The following is a 16,827-nucleotide window of genomic DNA, read 5'->3' as shown; positions in this document are numbered from 1 at the left end:
TTCAATTATAATGGTTTTGTAGGAATGACGCAATGCTGAATGTATCCGGCAAATACACCTTATAATCGGCCAATCCACTCTTTTGGGTACGAGCCATTTGCACAGGAAATAACAACAACAAGAACAACAACAACAACAACAACAACAACAACCAACAACAACATCGTCCTTGCTGTCCTGGCGCCAACTCGAATCTTGTACTTGCCCGTTAGGTTCGCCCAATAACCTCTTTACTTTTGGAGGATCGTGCTGGGTAACCACATCACATACACCCTGGAACTCCGATCGTCACCCTGCCGTCGACCATGCAGGTTGACGCCGCCCAACAAACAGTACCTCGCACGGCCGCTACTTGCCCCGGCCTGGTTCACCAGCGAGACCCCTCGATTATAGTGGGCACCAAATAAAAGGATGTCGAGGACTGGCTGCCGTCATACGAAAAAGTCAGTCGACCGAACAGGGGGGATGACGCTGATAAGTTGGCACTGTCAATTTTTATCTCACCAATGTGGCCAAGCTGTGGTATACGAACCACGAAATCGGATTCGCGAACTGGTCCACCTTCAAGGAGGCGATATGGGCCGTTTTTTGTCGCCCTGCCTTACGGAAGCTACGCGCCGAACAAGGTCTGCGCACACAGACACAGGATTCACGTGAAACTTTCACCTCGTATATAGAAAATCTTATAGATCTGTGCCGGCGCGTCGATGCTTCCATCGGCGAGAGTGCAAAGACACAGCACATTATGAAGGGCGTCGACGATGACGTTTTCCAGGTGCTTCTCGTGAAATCTCTTAGCCCTGTGGCTGAAGTAGTGACTTTGTGTCAGAGCTATGTTGAATTGCAGAGGCACCGAGCTCAGACACGACGCTCATTCCAGACAATCCAACCAGTGACCAGACTAGACGTCATGACTGACCAGGCAACCTTCTCGCACAAATGAAAGACTTCATGCGAGAGGAAGTGGCTCGGTAGCTTTCTCTGCTGCCTTTTGCTCAACGCCAAGAGTTCCCACAGCAACAGCACAGCTACAACCAATACCATTGGCTCTCATGCTCCGACATGATGTCCAGGAGCAGACTTTCGAGGATATGCCGGTGCCCCTACAGCAGTCATCCGTCACAGCGCCTCTTACGTACGCTGAGGCACAAAAAACAGCAGCAGCTACATCAGGCCCCGCTGTTCCAGGGACTGCGCATACCTCAGCCCCGACTCAGCCGTCCGCCGCCTGGGTTCCTCCCATTGCTACCACAGCCTCAACTCACAAGTCCGCCTGGGTTGCTCCCCTCATTGCGAATACTTGGAGGACGCGTGATAACTGGCCCATCTGTTTTGCGTGCGGTGGTCCTGACCATATGGCCCGGTACTGCCGTCATCGCGTGCCGGGATACACAGACATCCAGACACACAACAGCTTCATGGACCTTCCTTCATCTCGTCTGAAAAATTCGGATCCTCAGTCAAGCTCGTCTTCACGAGCATGTCCACGTACTATGTCTGGTCGCTCAACTTCACCCCGTCGTAGCTGCCTGTCACCTATGTGTCATCAGCCAGTTCCTGAACACGAGGGAAACTGACCGCCGAAGTTCAGGAGGCAAAAATTGCGCTGCCGAAACGCTCAAGTCCTCGGACATTGCCGTCAAATATTTTCGAAGTTTTTGTAGAAGGTACTAGTGAATACCAGTACTGCCGTTTCCGTGATAGACGCTAAGGTATGCCTCAAGCTTCGAAAAGTGGCTACGCCCTTTGAAATGATTTCCTTGCAAACAGCGAATGGAGACCCGGTTCAGCCTTTAGCCGCCTGTATTGTTTGAATGATGATCGCGGATGACTGCTACACTGTTAAGTTTATTGTCTTTTCGTCATTCTCACACTACATCATACTTGAGTGGAATTGTTTGTCGTGAAATCAAGCCGTTATTGATTGTGCAACGTCGGAACTTCTGCTCTTCCCGTTTTACGCACAACCAACCAGCCGCATTCAGCCCACCATACACAAACTCGTCGTCAAAGAAGGCACTGAAATTTCCCGGATAGCAGCTGTGTTGCTCCCTGTGTTCTGTGACGGCATCAAGGAAGAACCTGCATTCTTTGAACCACCAAGCATCTTCTTTTGTCGAAGATCACTTCTTCTGCCGTATTCAACTCTCTTCATTTCTGAAGGAAACAGTGCTCTTTGCCTCATAAATCGCCTTCTGTATCCCGTCGAACTGTTTCAAGGTGAATCTTTTGGAGACGTTCAAGCTATTGATAAGGAACAAATTTTTACCATGCCGCCAGATTGTTCCGGTGACTACGATGCCATCAGTGCCTTCAGCCCTTTCAATGTACCACCTTCCAAGCTTTTCGATTTATCGATCTCTTATGGACTATCGCCATGTGAACGATCTGAACTTCTTCAGCTGCTCTACCAGTTCCGTGAATCTTTTGACGCTGCTCAACCTACCCTTGGCCAAACTCCCAGTTTTTTTTACTGCATCGACACAGGTTCCGACGTGCCAGTACAACAGCGACCATACCGTGTTTCCGCCGCATAAGATCCGGTTTTCACCAAAGAAGTTCACGATATGCTCAAGCGCGACGTTATCCGACCTTCCCAAAGTCCGTGGGCATCACCTGTCGTTCTTGTTACGAAGAAAGATCGTACAATTTGCTTCTGCGTTGATTACAGGTGCCTAAATAGAATAACTCGCAAAGACGTATACTCTTTGCCCAGGATTGATGACGCTCTTGATTGCTTACAAGGTACCGAGTTTTTTTCGTCGTTAGATTTGCGTTCGGGGTATTGGCAGGTGCTCTTAGCAGATGCCGATCGTGCAAAAACAGCCTTCGTGACACCGGACGAGCTATATGAGTTCAATATCATGCCCTTCGGTCTCTGCAATATGGCAGCCACATTCGAACGCATGATGGACTCGGTTCTGCGGGGTTTGATATGGAACATATGCCGCTGGTACCTCGACGATATCACCGTCTTTGCACCCCATTTCACAACGCATCTCATACGCCTGAAACAAGTCTTCACGTGTCGGAAGAATGCGCAGCTCCAACCGATTCTCCAGAAATGCTGCTTCGCTGCTCGGAAGCTCACTATTCTCGGTCACGTCGTATCAAAGGATGGCATTCGTCCCCACCCGCCTAAACTTCGCACTGTCGCTGAATTCCCCAAACCGACGACTGCAAAACAGTTACGCAGCTTCATAGAATTGTGCTCCTACTTTCATCGGTTTGTGGGCAACTTTGCCTCCATAATTGCCCCTTTGACCCAACCTTTAAGCAGTGCCAACAACATCTCGTCATGGTTTTCCGAATGTGAAAATGCACTTACTACACTTCGCGAACTCCTGACATCACCGCCTATATTGCGCCAATAGGATCCCACGGCTGCAACTGAGATTTATACAGACGCCAGCGATGTCGGTCTCGGTGCAGTTCTCACTAAACGCAAGCCTGAATCCCCTGAGTATGTCGTCGCCTACGCCAGCAGAACTCTCAACAAGGCTGGGGTAAACTACAGTGTTACCTAAAAAGAGCACTTAGCCATACTTTTGGCGATTGTCAAGTTTTGCCCATACTTATATGGCCGCACGTTGGCTGTAGTTACAGACCATCATGCCTTATGTTGGTTGTTGTCATTGTAGGATCCATCAGGTCACCTTGCTCGTTGGGTTCTGCGACTTCAAGAGTATGACATTTGCGTCGTGTACCGTTCTGGCCGCCAACATGCCGATGCTGATGTGTTCTCGCGATCCCTTTTGTCTACTGAGGCTGCCTCTATATCTTCTATGGAACACGTGCTGTCAGCTCTACATCGACATAATGTCCTCTGCACAGTGCGACGATCCATGGAGGACTTCGTTCAGGACGTTTTATTTGGGGTACCGACACATTCAACCAATCGAGCAATGCGACGATAGGCTTCGCACTTGAACATTCGAGGTGGCCTTTGTACCGACGCAATTACTTATCAGAAGGCAGGAAGTGGCTGCTCGTTATTCCCCGAAAGCTGCGCCCTACAATCTGTGCATCATTTCACTTCGACCCGCAATGCGCTCACGCGGGTGTCTTCAAGACGTACGAAGGTGTAAGGAAGCTGTAATACCGGCGTGGAATATTTACTTTTGTTCGACAGTTTATTCGCGGCTGCCACCAATGTCAGTGACAGAAACAGCCACCAAACCCAGGAGCAACTCCACTAAAGCCGCTTGAGTGCCCCGACCACCCATTCGATCGCGTCGCAGTTGACCTTTATGGACCACTGCTATTGACGACAGCAGGAAACCGGTGGGCTATCGTTGCTGTAGATCACCTGACACGCTACGCTGAAAACGCTGCGATTTCTACGGCGACCACTCAGGACGCCGCATCTTTCAGCCTCCACCGGTTTGTGTTGCGTCACGGTCCTCCTCGCAAGCTCCTCTTTGAGCGGGGCCATGTATTTCTATCGAACGTAATCGAAGCACTTCTCCCTCAGTGCCATATTGTACACCGGATGAGTAGTACGCACCACCCTCAGATGAATGGCCTGACTGAGCAGTTTGATCAGACCCTGGGTGACATGCTCGCGACGCATGTGGCATCTGACCAAACAAACTGGGATATGGTTCTGCCGTTTGCGACCTACGCGTACAACACCGCTACCCAAGTCACCACCGCCTTCTCCCTATTCTTCCATCTATACGGACGTCAACCATACCACACAATTGAAACTTTGCTGCCATACGCACCAGGTGCATCTGAGTGCACGGCCGTGTCTGAAACCGCCCTTCACGCCGAAGAATGCCGCCAATTAGCGAAGCAGCTTACTACGGCTTACCAGCAACGCCAGAAAACCACCCGCGATGACGACCACCCTCCTGCCGCATAGTTCGCCCCTGGAGCCCTTGTATATCTGTATGTACCACCATGTGCACCTGGTTTGTCTACCAAGCTACTTTCAAATTACCATGGTCCATATTACGTGGTAGATCGCACAACACGCGTCAATTACGTCATCGAACCACTTACGCCGCTCGGTGACCATCGTCGGCGTGGACACTATGTTGTTCACGGGGACCACTTCAAGCCGTACTTTGGACCACTTGTTCCCACCTGTTTCATCACCAGGGTGGCTTCATCTTTCTCGATGGGGGCAATTATAATTAAGGAATGATGAGAACAGCAGGAAACAACAAGCATCATCGCAGAGAAAGCCACCACGATATCGGCGCTCGAGCTCCACCATCATCCTCGTCCTCTCGCCAACTCGAATCTTGTACGTGCCCGTTAGGTTCGCCCAATAAACTTTTTTACACTACTGTTCGCCCTCTTTCCGCCCTGTGACGGACTACGTTGGCAGTTCTTTGGAGTGCATTTACCACTACCACCAGAAGCATCATTGACTGCAGTGGTAGTGAATGCACCAAATTCAAAAAAAAGATTTGCATAACAGATTCCACGCCCTTCAGATGCAACTCTAGGATAGAAAATGAATGGTTTGGGGTGTATACAGGCAGCTGTTAAATCTTGTGAGTCGTGTGTCCTGTCATTTCCATAGGGAATCTGGGGACGTGCTGAGAGCCTTCGTGTTTTTTTTAAGTCTATCTGTCTATCTATCTATCTATCTATCTATCTATCTATCTATCCGCTTACGTTTGGGCGCCCTCGGGATCACCCCCTTGACTTGACGTGAACCAAACTTAGCATGGGAGGGTAAGATGGCTTGACGAGTATGATGCCCTGGTCAAGACATAAATAAAACCACACTACCGTCGCGTACGTTGTCAAACACTTCTCGCCAGACAGCTGCGCATACCCATTGCCCGGTATGTGCCATTGGTATGCGAGTATGTTCTTCAGGTGAGTGACGGTATCTGCCCAGTAACGACGAGAACACGCATGGGCAATTTTAACGCGCGAGCGTTAAGAAATACCTAACATCGGTAGCGTCGACCCGACGAATGCAAAGAATAAATGCCAGGGTCCCGCCTTGAATTGAACGCAAGCATTCTGCCTGGCAATGAAGCATTTTACCAAAGAGCTACGACAGATCTCATAACTACTTTTCTAATAGACGCCAGTTTTCGTGAAACATCAATAGTGGTTGCAGTGCTGCCTACTCAATTTTATAAACATTACATATGTACTCCTTTGATAGATCCGTCACGTCGGGTTAACGTCAATTGTGGATAGCTGCCCTATGCGCTGTAGTTAATTTATGTGGCAGTGTTCAGGGCCACCATCTTCGCGAGCATCAGTGTTTATATCATCTTCTGGTGTTTCTAATACACATGTTCCAGATGAAATTGTTGATTTATATGTGGGGTTTAACGTCCCAAAACCACCATATGATTATGAGAGACGCCATAGTGGAGGGCTACGGAAATTTCGACCACCTGGGGTTCTCTAACGTGCACTCAAATATGAGCACATGGGCGCACAGCATTTCCGCCTCTATCGGAAATGCAGCCGCAGCAGCCGGGATGAGATTCCGCGACCTGTGGGTCACCAGCCGAACACCTTAGCCACTAGAACACCACGGCGGGGCGGTTGGCATCGTTGCGCAAGTGCAAACAACTGCTTATGTAACTCTCTGCAAGTCTTCAACCTATGTCTGTGCGTGCAACATTTGTAACTTTATTTAGCGTCATTTTAAGACGTGCCACTCAATAAAAAATTGCAATACGGTCACCTTCCCCCCACATGCTTCCCATAGCATTGATTCCTAGGTGCCTAAGATCTGCCATCGTTTTTGGCAATCTCGGTAATTTATTGCTCCAATGCACGCAACCACGTCTTCAACAAAAACTATGTCTTGTTTGCTCTACAGGGGTGTAACTGTCTGTGGAGACTCTAGCGCTGTTTTGTGAAGCCAAGGTGGAGATGCGGGGTTGGTCAACCTGGCAATAAGCTGAGAAGAATAGAAGCAACAGTCTATGTAGTCGGAGGTGCCCAGTTTGTATATTTGGGCTGCTGTCACAGACTCCACAGTCCTAGCCTTAACGAAGTCCTGGTAAATGGCACTGTAACTCTATCACTTAAAGAGGACAGAAAAGTAGAACTCCCACCTCTTGCTTTCAGAACTAGAAAAGTTAATCTTCGCAGTTATCGAGTGACACATATTCGTAAGAGTGTTTTCAATCAAGAAACTTCGCTATCTTTGCAAATGCGCGGCAGTATCGTCTCTATGCCCACGTTTGTTTCTTACTCACACCCACCTTCACAGTGCGCTTCTTCGAGTTGAGAGAATTCTTTCACCTTTTCTATTGTGCCACTTTATGGCAATGATTGTCCGAGACACGTACGGCGGAACCGCTTAATCTTATTGGTAAAGTAAGCTTGCGCGAACAAGGTAATGAGACAAGCCAATGTGCAATTAAGACTTCTAAACAAAAAAATATGCAACACGAGTAAAAATTTGTAGACAACAAACTTGAAGGCATCTCTAAATACACATCTTCAGTGAGGAAGTGTGAATGATGAAGCCAAGGAAGTTATTACAGGCGTTATTTGTACTGTTTTAAGTGTATCTGGTAATTGCGATACAGATTCGAAAAATGTATTCGACGAAAAATTTCGGCACATCCCACGCACTGGGAATCAACGATATCCAAAGCATGCGGAGAAAGGTGACCGTATTGCAATTTTTATTGTGTTACACGTCATAAAATGACGCTAAACATGGGTACAAATGTTTCACGCACAGACATAAATAGAAGGGTTGCAGATATATACATAACCAATTGTTTGCGCTTGCGCAACGATGCCAACTGGAACATGCATATCAGAAACACACGATGCTGATATAAAGCACTGATGCTCGCAAGGATGGTGGCCCTGAACACTGCTACATAAATCAACTACAGCGTATAGGACAACTAACCACAATTGACGTTAATCCGACGTGACGGCTACATGTAAAGTTGCTACATGTAGCGGCACTACAACGACTATTGACGTTTCACGAAGATGCGCGTCTATTAGAAAAGTAGTTCCGAGACCTGGCGTAGCTCTGAGGTAAAATGCATTATTCCACGCCGAATGCTTGTGTTAGATTCCAGCTAGCACCCCAAGATTTATTCATTCCATTCGTCGGGTCGATGTTACCAAATCGGGTATTTCTTGATGCTCGTGCAATAAAATTGCCAATGTGTTTTCTCGTCATTCCTGGGTAGATACTGAGTGTGAATCACCTGTAGAACATACTCGCATATCAGTGGCCCATACCCGGCCATGGGTATGTGTCACTGTCTGGCGGGAAGTGTTTGGCGATGTACGCGACGGGATCGTGATATTATTTATGTTTTGACAAGAGCATCATATTCGTCAACCCGTCTTACCTTCACATGTTAATTTTAGTTCACGTCACATCAATGTAGTGACGCCCAAACATAAGCGGCTAGATAGATAGATAGATAGATAGATAGATAGATAGATAGATAGATAGATAGATAGATAGATAGATAGATAGATAGATAGATAGATAGATAGATAAATAGATAGACGCTCAAAGACGCCGAACTTTGTTAAGAAATGCTTCGCAATTAAAATGTTAGTTCTTCAGTGTTCACGAGATAAAACGCCGGCCAAGCGTCCTGTTGGGACATCGCCAGTTGTGCGTGCAACGCTGATTACCAGCTCCTAACGTAGAGTGTCAGGAGCTGGTTTTGCAGAAACAAGATTGCCAACGTTGGCGTCCTTGGCTGCCAGAAAACAAAGTCCTAATTGTAGTTGGCTTGAGATTTCAAAAGTATGCTTCCTCATTTTTTCAATCATGAACCAGATGATTTTTCCTCACAGACAAGGGCGCTCAGTCAGATATTGAGATAGACGGCAGAATTTCTCTGAAAAGAGCCCTTTAACGCTGTCGCGGTAAATATCATAAGCATCATAATCAGCACCAACAGAACATCGTATGAAAGTAACATTTGGATTTGCTCATTTGCTCTTCCCTGTCTCACATCGTAGTTCCCTTCATTAGCCAGCATGAATCAAGCACTTACCCCACTCGGCCCGGTGACGGGACTAGCGGTGCCTACTGGTGGTGAAGACTGAAATAATTACAAAACTACACATTTAGTGAGATGTATATCTGCACACGTAATCACAAGAGTATGTTTTTTACAGTAATGTTGAAAAGTTCGGGGCACGAATTGCTTAGTTAGGGCTCATGATACGGCGGCAAGGTTTAACGTTACCGTCCCAATGTGGAAGCCGCCTGCGTTAATCTAAGGTTTGATCTCCAGATCCTGGATATTGTTTTTTATACCATACCAATACTGTAATAAAGATGTATTTCTCTGGCAGGTTTAAACCAGGCAAATCTTCATGTCTGATAGCTGTGCATCATTCACACATCTTATGTATAAATATATATGTTGCCGGTCAACTCTTAGTCGCAACCTAACGTACTGTTTCACTGCAAGTTGAATATTGTTGTTCAAATTGAATGGAGCCACGTAGTAAAACCTAGGTAGCAAGCCAGACTTCTAAATTTGTGTGCTGCCTTGCTTCGATTGACTTTACATTCTTACGCATCTGAAATATTGTGGCTGTCTTGCGTCAGTAGTGTTAACTTTATTTCCCGATTTTTATGCGTGCATTAGGGTATAAATAACAGTTTGTCCACTGAAATCACTACTAAATGATTTAGGCACGTATTATTTAGGAATTGGCAAATGATGGTGTTTTCGTTTAGAAAAAACAATGTTCTGTCAAGAATGTTTTGTAACGTTTGTAGTTACACACCTTTATTGGCACGGTAAGGATGTGAATTGCCAAAATGAGGTTTACACTTCTCTGGCAAAAGCACGTCCCAAATTCTCAATATTTGTAGAGTGGTCTTGCGAGCTAAAATCGAGCTATGCAAGCTATCAGTTAGAAGATAATATCAGGCGGATATTTTTATGTTCTCTGCAGCAAGCAACCTCCCTAATACCGGTTACGTTCACTGATATTCTCAAGGCAATCATACTTTCAAAGATCCAGTCTGTCGTTTGAAACTAACGTCAAACAATTCTTTCTATTTGCTACGCGAACGAGACGTTTTACAAGACATAAAATTCTTACTAGAACGATAACTTATTCTAGAACGGCACCTCTACAGAAATCTCACTCATTCAACGGGTCTGCAGTTAAGTCGCAGTCTTGGTTCGCGTGGTCTTTTGCGGCAGAACCCCATGTTGTGGCTGTAGATCCTGCTGCCTGAAGCTGTTTTGACGATGAATATTTTTATTTGTCACGTTGTCTTCTTTTTGGCTTGGGCTGGGTTCACGGTTTGACGGGGATGTTCGATACATGAACGAGAAGCACCTCCGCCATTTGTCACGTGAGGTTTGATGTTAACGAAGACAGCTGTCGGTACGTCCAACATGAAACTGTTTCTTTTGTAAAACTTGTGACCGTTTAATGGAAAGTTTGATTACAGCAATACACTATGGTGCTCATAGCAGCGATCAGAGCGTCGGCTGTTGATGAACTGACAAGCGGTGAAGCACGTGAGGGTATTTACACGTGTGGCATCGAATATTCCAGCGTTATCGCTAGCGGCCACGTGAGTTCTAGAACAATCTGTTATGTTCGCTTTCATGAGTAATCTTAACAAAATTATCTACTACAGTTCCTAAACTTGTCAGACAAGGCAGGTGTGGTTTGCGCTGAGAAATAGTTACAGTGTAACGGGGCAATAACAAAACTTGTGAAAGGAATGAGGCAATATGTTGTCATGGGCGTTGGTCGAGTTCCTTAGGTGTAAATTATGCGTCTTGTAGTATGCTAGACACTCGTCAATCTCCATGGGCTAATTGTTGTACGTGGTATTACCAGTTCGATAGCCGGTCGTTGCCTTGTGAGCACTTTATTTTTCACTTTGAGGCTCACACACACAAACACAAACACACACACGCACGCATACACGCAAGCACAGGTAGAAGAATTGTTGTAATTTGTTGTAGCGTGAATATGCCATGATTTGCCCCTGTATAAAAGATTGAAAGAACAGTAACTGTACAATGTTCAAAAATAGATACAACTGCGAGCACCAACAGAGCATGGTAAGAGCTCAGGTATGTACGACGTGCTTGTGTCTCCTTTAGCTGGCTGGCACCATGCTGCGATTCGTTCGCCATCATTAATAAAGCACTTACCCCACTTGCACCGCCAGGGAATGTTGCGTGGGTTAAGGGTGGTGGAAACTGAAAAAAAAAACACAGAATATCACGACAATCTTCACTCTGATGCACACATGCACATAATATATACTGCATGATGATTTGAGAAGCAGTACTTGCAGTTGTAGTAAACATTGTTTAGAATCAAACTTGAAAAACGATTCAAGCTTAAAGCACGTTATATCAAGCCCCGTACTGCGCGTTTTATAACGATATACATTTCAAGTATAAACCCTAGAAAATTCTTTATCGTACCTGGATTCTTATGGTATGTGGACGACAGTGCCTTGAACGTAGAGGGGTCCTGCGCCTAGAATGCAGTCGCTTGATGAGTGCCATACGAATTTGAAGTGAGCAGGGACAAGTCAGCCTACTGATCGGTATTCTCGGTGCACCAATATTAGAAACTGCTATAGCGTTTTATCGGGTTCAGGCTATTTTATTGCAAGCCCGGTAACTACTGCTTTTCATCAGCATATTGTCAGTTCATAAGATTTCTGGGGCTAAGTCAAAATCTTTATTTTTGGTGCGCGAGGATGCTAGGCAACCTTGGTAAAGCAATAAAGACCAACCAGCCAACTTTTGAGAGGCTTTTTATTTAGTTGTATGTTAAATAAGCCGAGGTAGTTAAGCCATTGCAGCCTCCAGCAGTTATGACTTTCTGTTCTGTAACGTGTTCTTGTACTTTCCTCAAGAAACAACTTCTGATGACGCTGCTCCTCGGCACAGTCCTTTTAGTCGAAACTCGCAATCCGCTCGTACGTTTGCGGCTAGGTTTTCTGGGACTTCGAGCGTCAATTTACAGAAAGCAGCCGGCTACACAAGCATCCGCATCACGACCGTATTAGGTGACACAGCTGCCGACATTGTGGCTGCTATTATATTGGGTACGGTTTATTAATCTGGTCGTAAAAATCTAGCTCGTATATAGTGCGTCTGACTCTTGGTAGCTTCGTGACATCGGCTAGGTTCAAAGCGTCAAAGCTGCGTCGGGCACGTAAAATGACCCGCGAGGCGCCTCGTGGCAGTGTCCGTGATGATGCAACGTATGGAACGTTAGGAATGAGTTTTTTTCTGACTGGTATTGCGCGTAACACACCAAAAATTTTGAATTCAGCCAAATAACGACCGCGGTACCATATTCGCCAGCACTTTTGTCAGTTACTATTTAACAGAACACACGTGATTTTTTGCGTATTGGTCGTTGAACACTCTAGCGTTATCTCTGGCACTAGCACGTGGTCTACAAACGTCTAGACTACTCGTGTTGCGCACCATATCGATACATTACTACAACGTCTTACAACGATTACGGTTCTAGCAGACATGCCCTGCGCTGAGTGTTCGTACACGTTCTACGATTAGATTGGAACAATATTACAACCACGCATGATAATATATGACACACAGACTGCCTTGTTACTGAGCGCGTCTGCCACCATTAACAGCCTATATAAGCACGTGCTCGTACTCAATTCGCACGAAGTTAAAGAATTTTTCGGGGGGCCCCGCAGTATTTTTCTACGTAGCCATGAAATGAATTCACTAAAGTGCTTATGGCCTCACCAATTCACCACCCGAAATATTTTCTGAATTCATTCAGAAAAAGCAGAGGTACAAAGATTTGTCACACGCTGCAATTTCCTTCTCTGTTCTCCCATCTCGACAAAAGAGCACTGGAAGCTAAAGAAGAAGGGCTGGTACGGGAGATCAAAATGCGACATGTGTGCTTCGTCGTCTTGAGCCCTTCTCTTATTTGCTAGTGCGCAATTTTTCATTGCGATCGAGCGCGCAAGGGTGGACAAGTTGGAGCTAACCGCGGTGGCTCCGGTAACGACTAAGTGCGCTTGCACAAATAAGCCAGGGGCTGATACAAGGCTTGTGATGTAGTGATTTTGAGCCCGTAGCGTCATTTAGAGACAGAAAACAAAATGATCTTTTTTAGGGCGAATCTTTTTAAGCCATAAGTTGTACCTCTCCTCTTTATGTAGTAGTAGTAATAGTAGTAGAAGGTATAACCATCTGTCGTTTAGTCCTTGGAATGTACTCGGCATGGAAGCACTTATATATGATGAATATAAGATGAAAAGATGTCAGGTGGCGATGCTTGGGGTATTCACTAGTATGGTCAGACGGGTGGACAGACTGGTGGACTGATGGACGCAGACAGGCAGATGAATGGATGGACGGACAGACAGATAAAAAGACCAACAGATGGATAGACAGGCGCACAGGCAGATGGACACACAGAGAGACAGGCAGACAGACGTACGGATGGACGGATGCACGTACTGGTGGACGCTTGGACAAAAACACGGATGGATGAACAGAGAATGCACGAAAGTACGGACAGAAGCACGGATGGACGAACACGTGGATGGACGCACACGCGGATGGTCGCACAGATTGGCGCATGAGCGAAAGCACGGACGGAGAGAAAGATGAACAGATGGACGACTGGACAGTCGTACGGACAGACGCACTCACAAACAGACAAAAGCAAAAACAGACCGACCCGGATGAACGGATGCGCGGACAAACTCCGCTGATACTCCACAATCACTCAATGGATATGGCATATTTTTTTGCTAATTTTGATAATTTATTTTACAAGTGATAACACGTGCTGTGCTCTAATATTTATTTGGCATGCATGTTGCTGGTAGCTTCGACTACCGATTAGCAGCGCTTTTGAATACGCTGCAAAAGCGTTGCATGGCACCTGTAAACGTCATTGTCTAATCAAACAGGCTGTTTCGCTGAAAAACAGAAACTGTGACAATACAACGCAAAAGCTATGTGCAGGCAAGCATTTTTACTCATGTACTTTAGTGACTGTGGCACGGTGTTCTTTTATTAACCTTTTTCAGACTGGTTCATCTCCGCATCTCCCATCTCTTATTTCTTCTCTCCTTTTTGAAGCCACAGTAATAGTTCTCAAGTTCAGTTCAATACATTTGTGCGTATAAATTAGCCCTGTGGCTTTTCATTTTTCAATTTTTCTGGTTGACTTTCATATACTTTGTTGGAGCGCAGCTCTAACGAAGTAGATTAACCGTTCTTTCATTCAGTGGCGTTGCTATTGCTATCACCGTTGGTAGCGTTAGTGATAGGCATAAGGGAGTAATTGATAGACATGAAATTTAAAGAAAGAAAAAATTATTTTCATGAATGAGTGCGAATAAAATTCAACCTCTGAGTTATGCTGGTTCTTCAACCTTGCTAGCAAGAAATCCTATATAGGCCTCATATCGGCAATTATTCGCAATAACTTATGTATGTAGCGTGGCAAAGTAGCCAATAAAGCACTGAAAAATAACAAACTCTCATTTCGCAATGTTAGGTGGTCAACGAGCGTGTCGGTAAATGTTTCTTATTCAATGAATGGGGCTCCCCCGTAATTCTTCATTGTCATCAAACACATTACGCATCTCCAGTTTTCTCATAATACTTTACAAATACGCACAGGGTGGCTTGCTTTTCGTAAAAAGAAGAATATTGGCGCAGTGGTTGCTGCCATATACTACAAACATTGCGAGTTATAACGTGTACAATACTTTGAAGACAGTCAAAACTTCAGACACAGTTTGCCTTGCCACAACACGAAGCTGCTATCGGAATTCGCATTCGGCCATAGCGTAGTCATCGGTGAAATTTCTGATTGGTGCAGCGCAAGCTCAGAACGATGACAAAAGGATGACGAAAGGACGAGCCCTCGTCCTTTCGTCATCGTTCTGACCTCGTCCTATAACACTCGTGCTGACCTGCCAACGAGCTCAAACCACCATGCAATTTCTGTTGCTATCAACGAAGAACGTTCTTATAGACACCAAGTCTTCATTATTTTACATCAATTTGTAATGCTATGTACAATAACATCTGTTTTAGTGATCTTTCAGGAATGAAGTAATGCGTTCCGGGTCAAACACAATATATTAGGTACCAATATTTGCAAAATGCTGTGATAAGATGTGAGTACGCATAACACACGTGGGAACCATTAGATGGGAGCATCAATGAGTTTATCTGAATCAAGATATAATACTCGCCCAAATTGAAATAGAACCCCCGCTTCCGGGCCTAAATGAGGACCCAGCCTGAATAAAGTATAGCGTCACAAATACATCAAACTCGAACAAAATAGGGCCCAACAGCCTAACTAGCGGAATAATGCTTTTGCAAACATTACGTAAATATAAGCAGGAGCATTTGTCCAGGCACCAAAATTTTGCAAGATATATTGCACAAAGTGTTTATTATTCGCTGGCTCCTATCTGACCGGGTATGGCTTGCTGTCTATTTGAAATGAACACATTTGTCTTGCAATCGATTTCGTTAGTAAGCGGTCATTTTCCATAAAGGTGACTTGCAGCCCTCCAACTTACTCCGCTGAATCTCACCCTCTGCGGTTCATGCGAGAAAGAACTGTGACTAGGCATACTTCCAGTAGGACTAGCCTTTTCATAGTATAAAATGTCAGCTTCAAAAGCCTAGCTTTCAAGCCACTACTACTACTTGACCACTTTGTCATTCACGGGTTGTGTAAGTGTGGTCACGGTGTATATCAAGATAACAAGAGCTATCTATGTAAGGTAAATGAAGTAAATTGCAAGATATGTTTAGTACGTGAAAACATAAAGATGTAAATTACTTGTGTAAGTTCGTGCATGAGCTTGATTTTGGAGCAGATATATTTGGTGCCTAAAAGCAGCTGCTTATCTACATTTTTTTCTTAATGACAAAAGATGTCTTCTTACCAGAGTGAAAATGAATAAAAATGTGCTTCCTTTTTAATGAAGGAATCGGTATAACACATAAAGATGTAATGCATCTTCACATAAACAATTTATTGTGAAGAGTACTTTGATATATAACGTTTAGACGCTAGAATATAGGAAAATTCCTGTTCTAATACATTTTGTTATACACTGCGAAAAATTGCGCGTATTTACGGACAGAAAAGCGGACATAGTGTCCAGGAAATAAACACACTCCACCCTCTGCCAACTTCAAGGATTAATAATCAAAGACTTCACCGCTTCGTTAATAATAGGAATTCAGCACACGTTTACCAATAATGTTTCACTGAATAGTGCAAAAAAAAACAACTGTCTCCTACGTCAACAAAAATTAGACGAAAGTAATCACTTGCAATACGGATGACTTCCAGCAATTTGTACTAATAGGGCCGTTGCATATCATCATTACATCCATCACCGCGACATGTTCTGCACCGCTTTTATTTTATGAAACTGTGTTTGTTCCCAAACGGCAGTTTAGGCGGAATCGCGAAAAGAGGAACCATTCGACCGTGGCGGGCATACCGCCATCGTCACTCATCCGTTGGCAGTCATTACCCTAGTCAAAAGCCCCACTACCTTCTTCAAAGGCCAGCACGCACACATGGAACGGGGCCCGGCTGGCGTTGCATTTTTATGCTGTCTGCATCTTGGAGGTGAGTGCCTAACTTCTCATTTACTCGCCGTTTTGATTACAGCTCGTGCCACTAATGATCTGAGTCATGTGGTACCTACACCATATCTCAGATTATGCCGCTTCGAGTAACGTCGAAGCTATGAGCGCAGTGCTCCTCTGTCGATGTCGTTTTCACGCGGCTCCTATCATACATGCTTTTTCTGAGACAGAGTGTGTACTGAGAGTAGAAAATACAGCATTTACG

General features: G+C 45.2%; 1 protein-coding gene across 1 annotated transcript in view; it reads right to left on the bottom strand.

Annotated features, from left to right (window-relative positions):
- LOC142765977 (uncharacterized) overlaps positions 1-16,827 on the bottom strand; it is a 91,887-nt gene that overhangs the window by 13,813 nt on the left and 61,247 nt on the right. The window contains exons 6-7 of the mRNA XM_075867785.1: positions 11,124-11,171; positions 8,982-9,029 (exon numbers count right to left, since the gene is read on the bottom strand). Coding sequence (XP_075723900.1) covers positions 8,982-9,029; positions 11,124-11,171 — 96 coding nt within the window. The remainder of the gene's footprint in view (positions 1-8,981; positions 9,030-11,123; positions 11,172-16,827) is intronic.

The sequence above is a fragment of the Rhipicephalus microplus genome, chromosome 6, assembly GCF_043290135.1.
Source record: "Rhipicephalus microplus isolate Deutch F79 chromosome 6, USDA_Rmic, whole genome shotgun sequence".
Lineage (NCBI taxonomy): Eukaryota > Metazoa > Arthropoda > Arachnida > Ixodida > Ixodidae > Rhipicephalus > Rhipicephalus microplus.
Note: the sequence above shows the minus strand (reverse complement) of the source record. Positions and strands in the feature narration are given on the sequence as shown.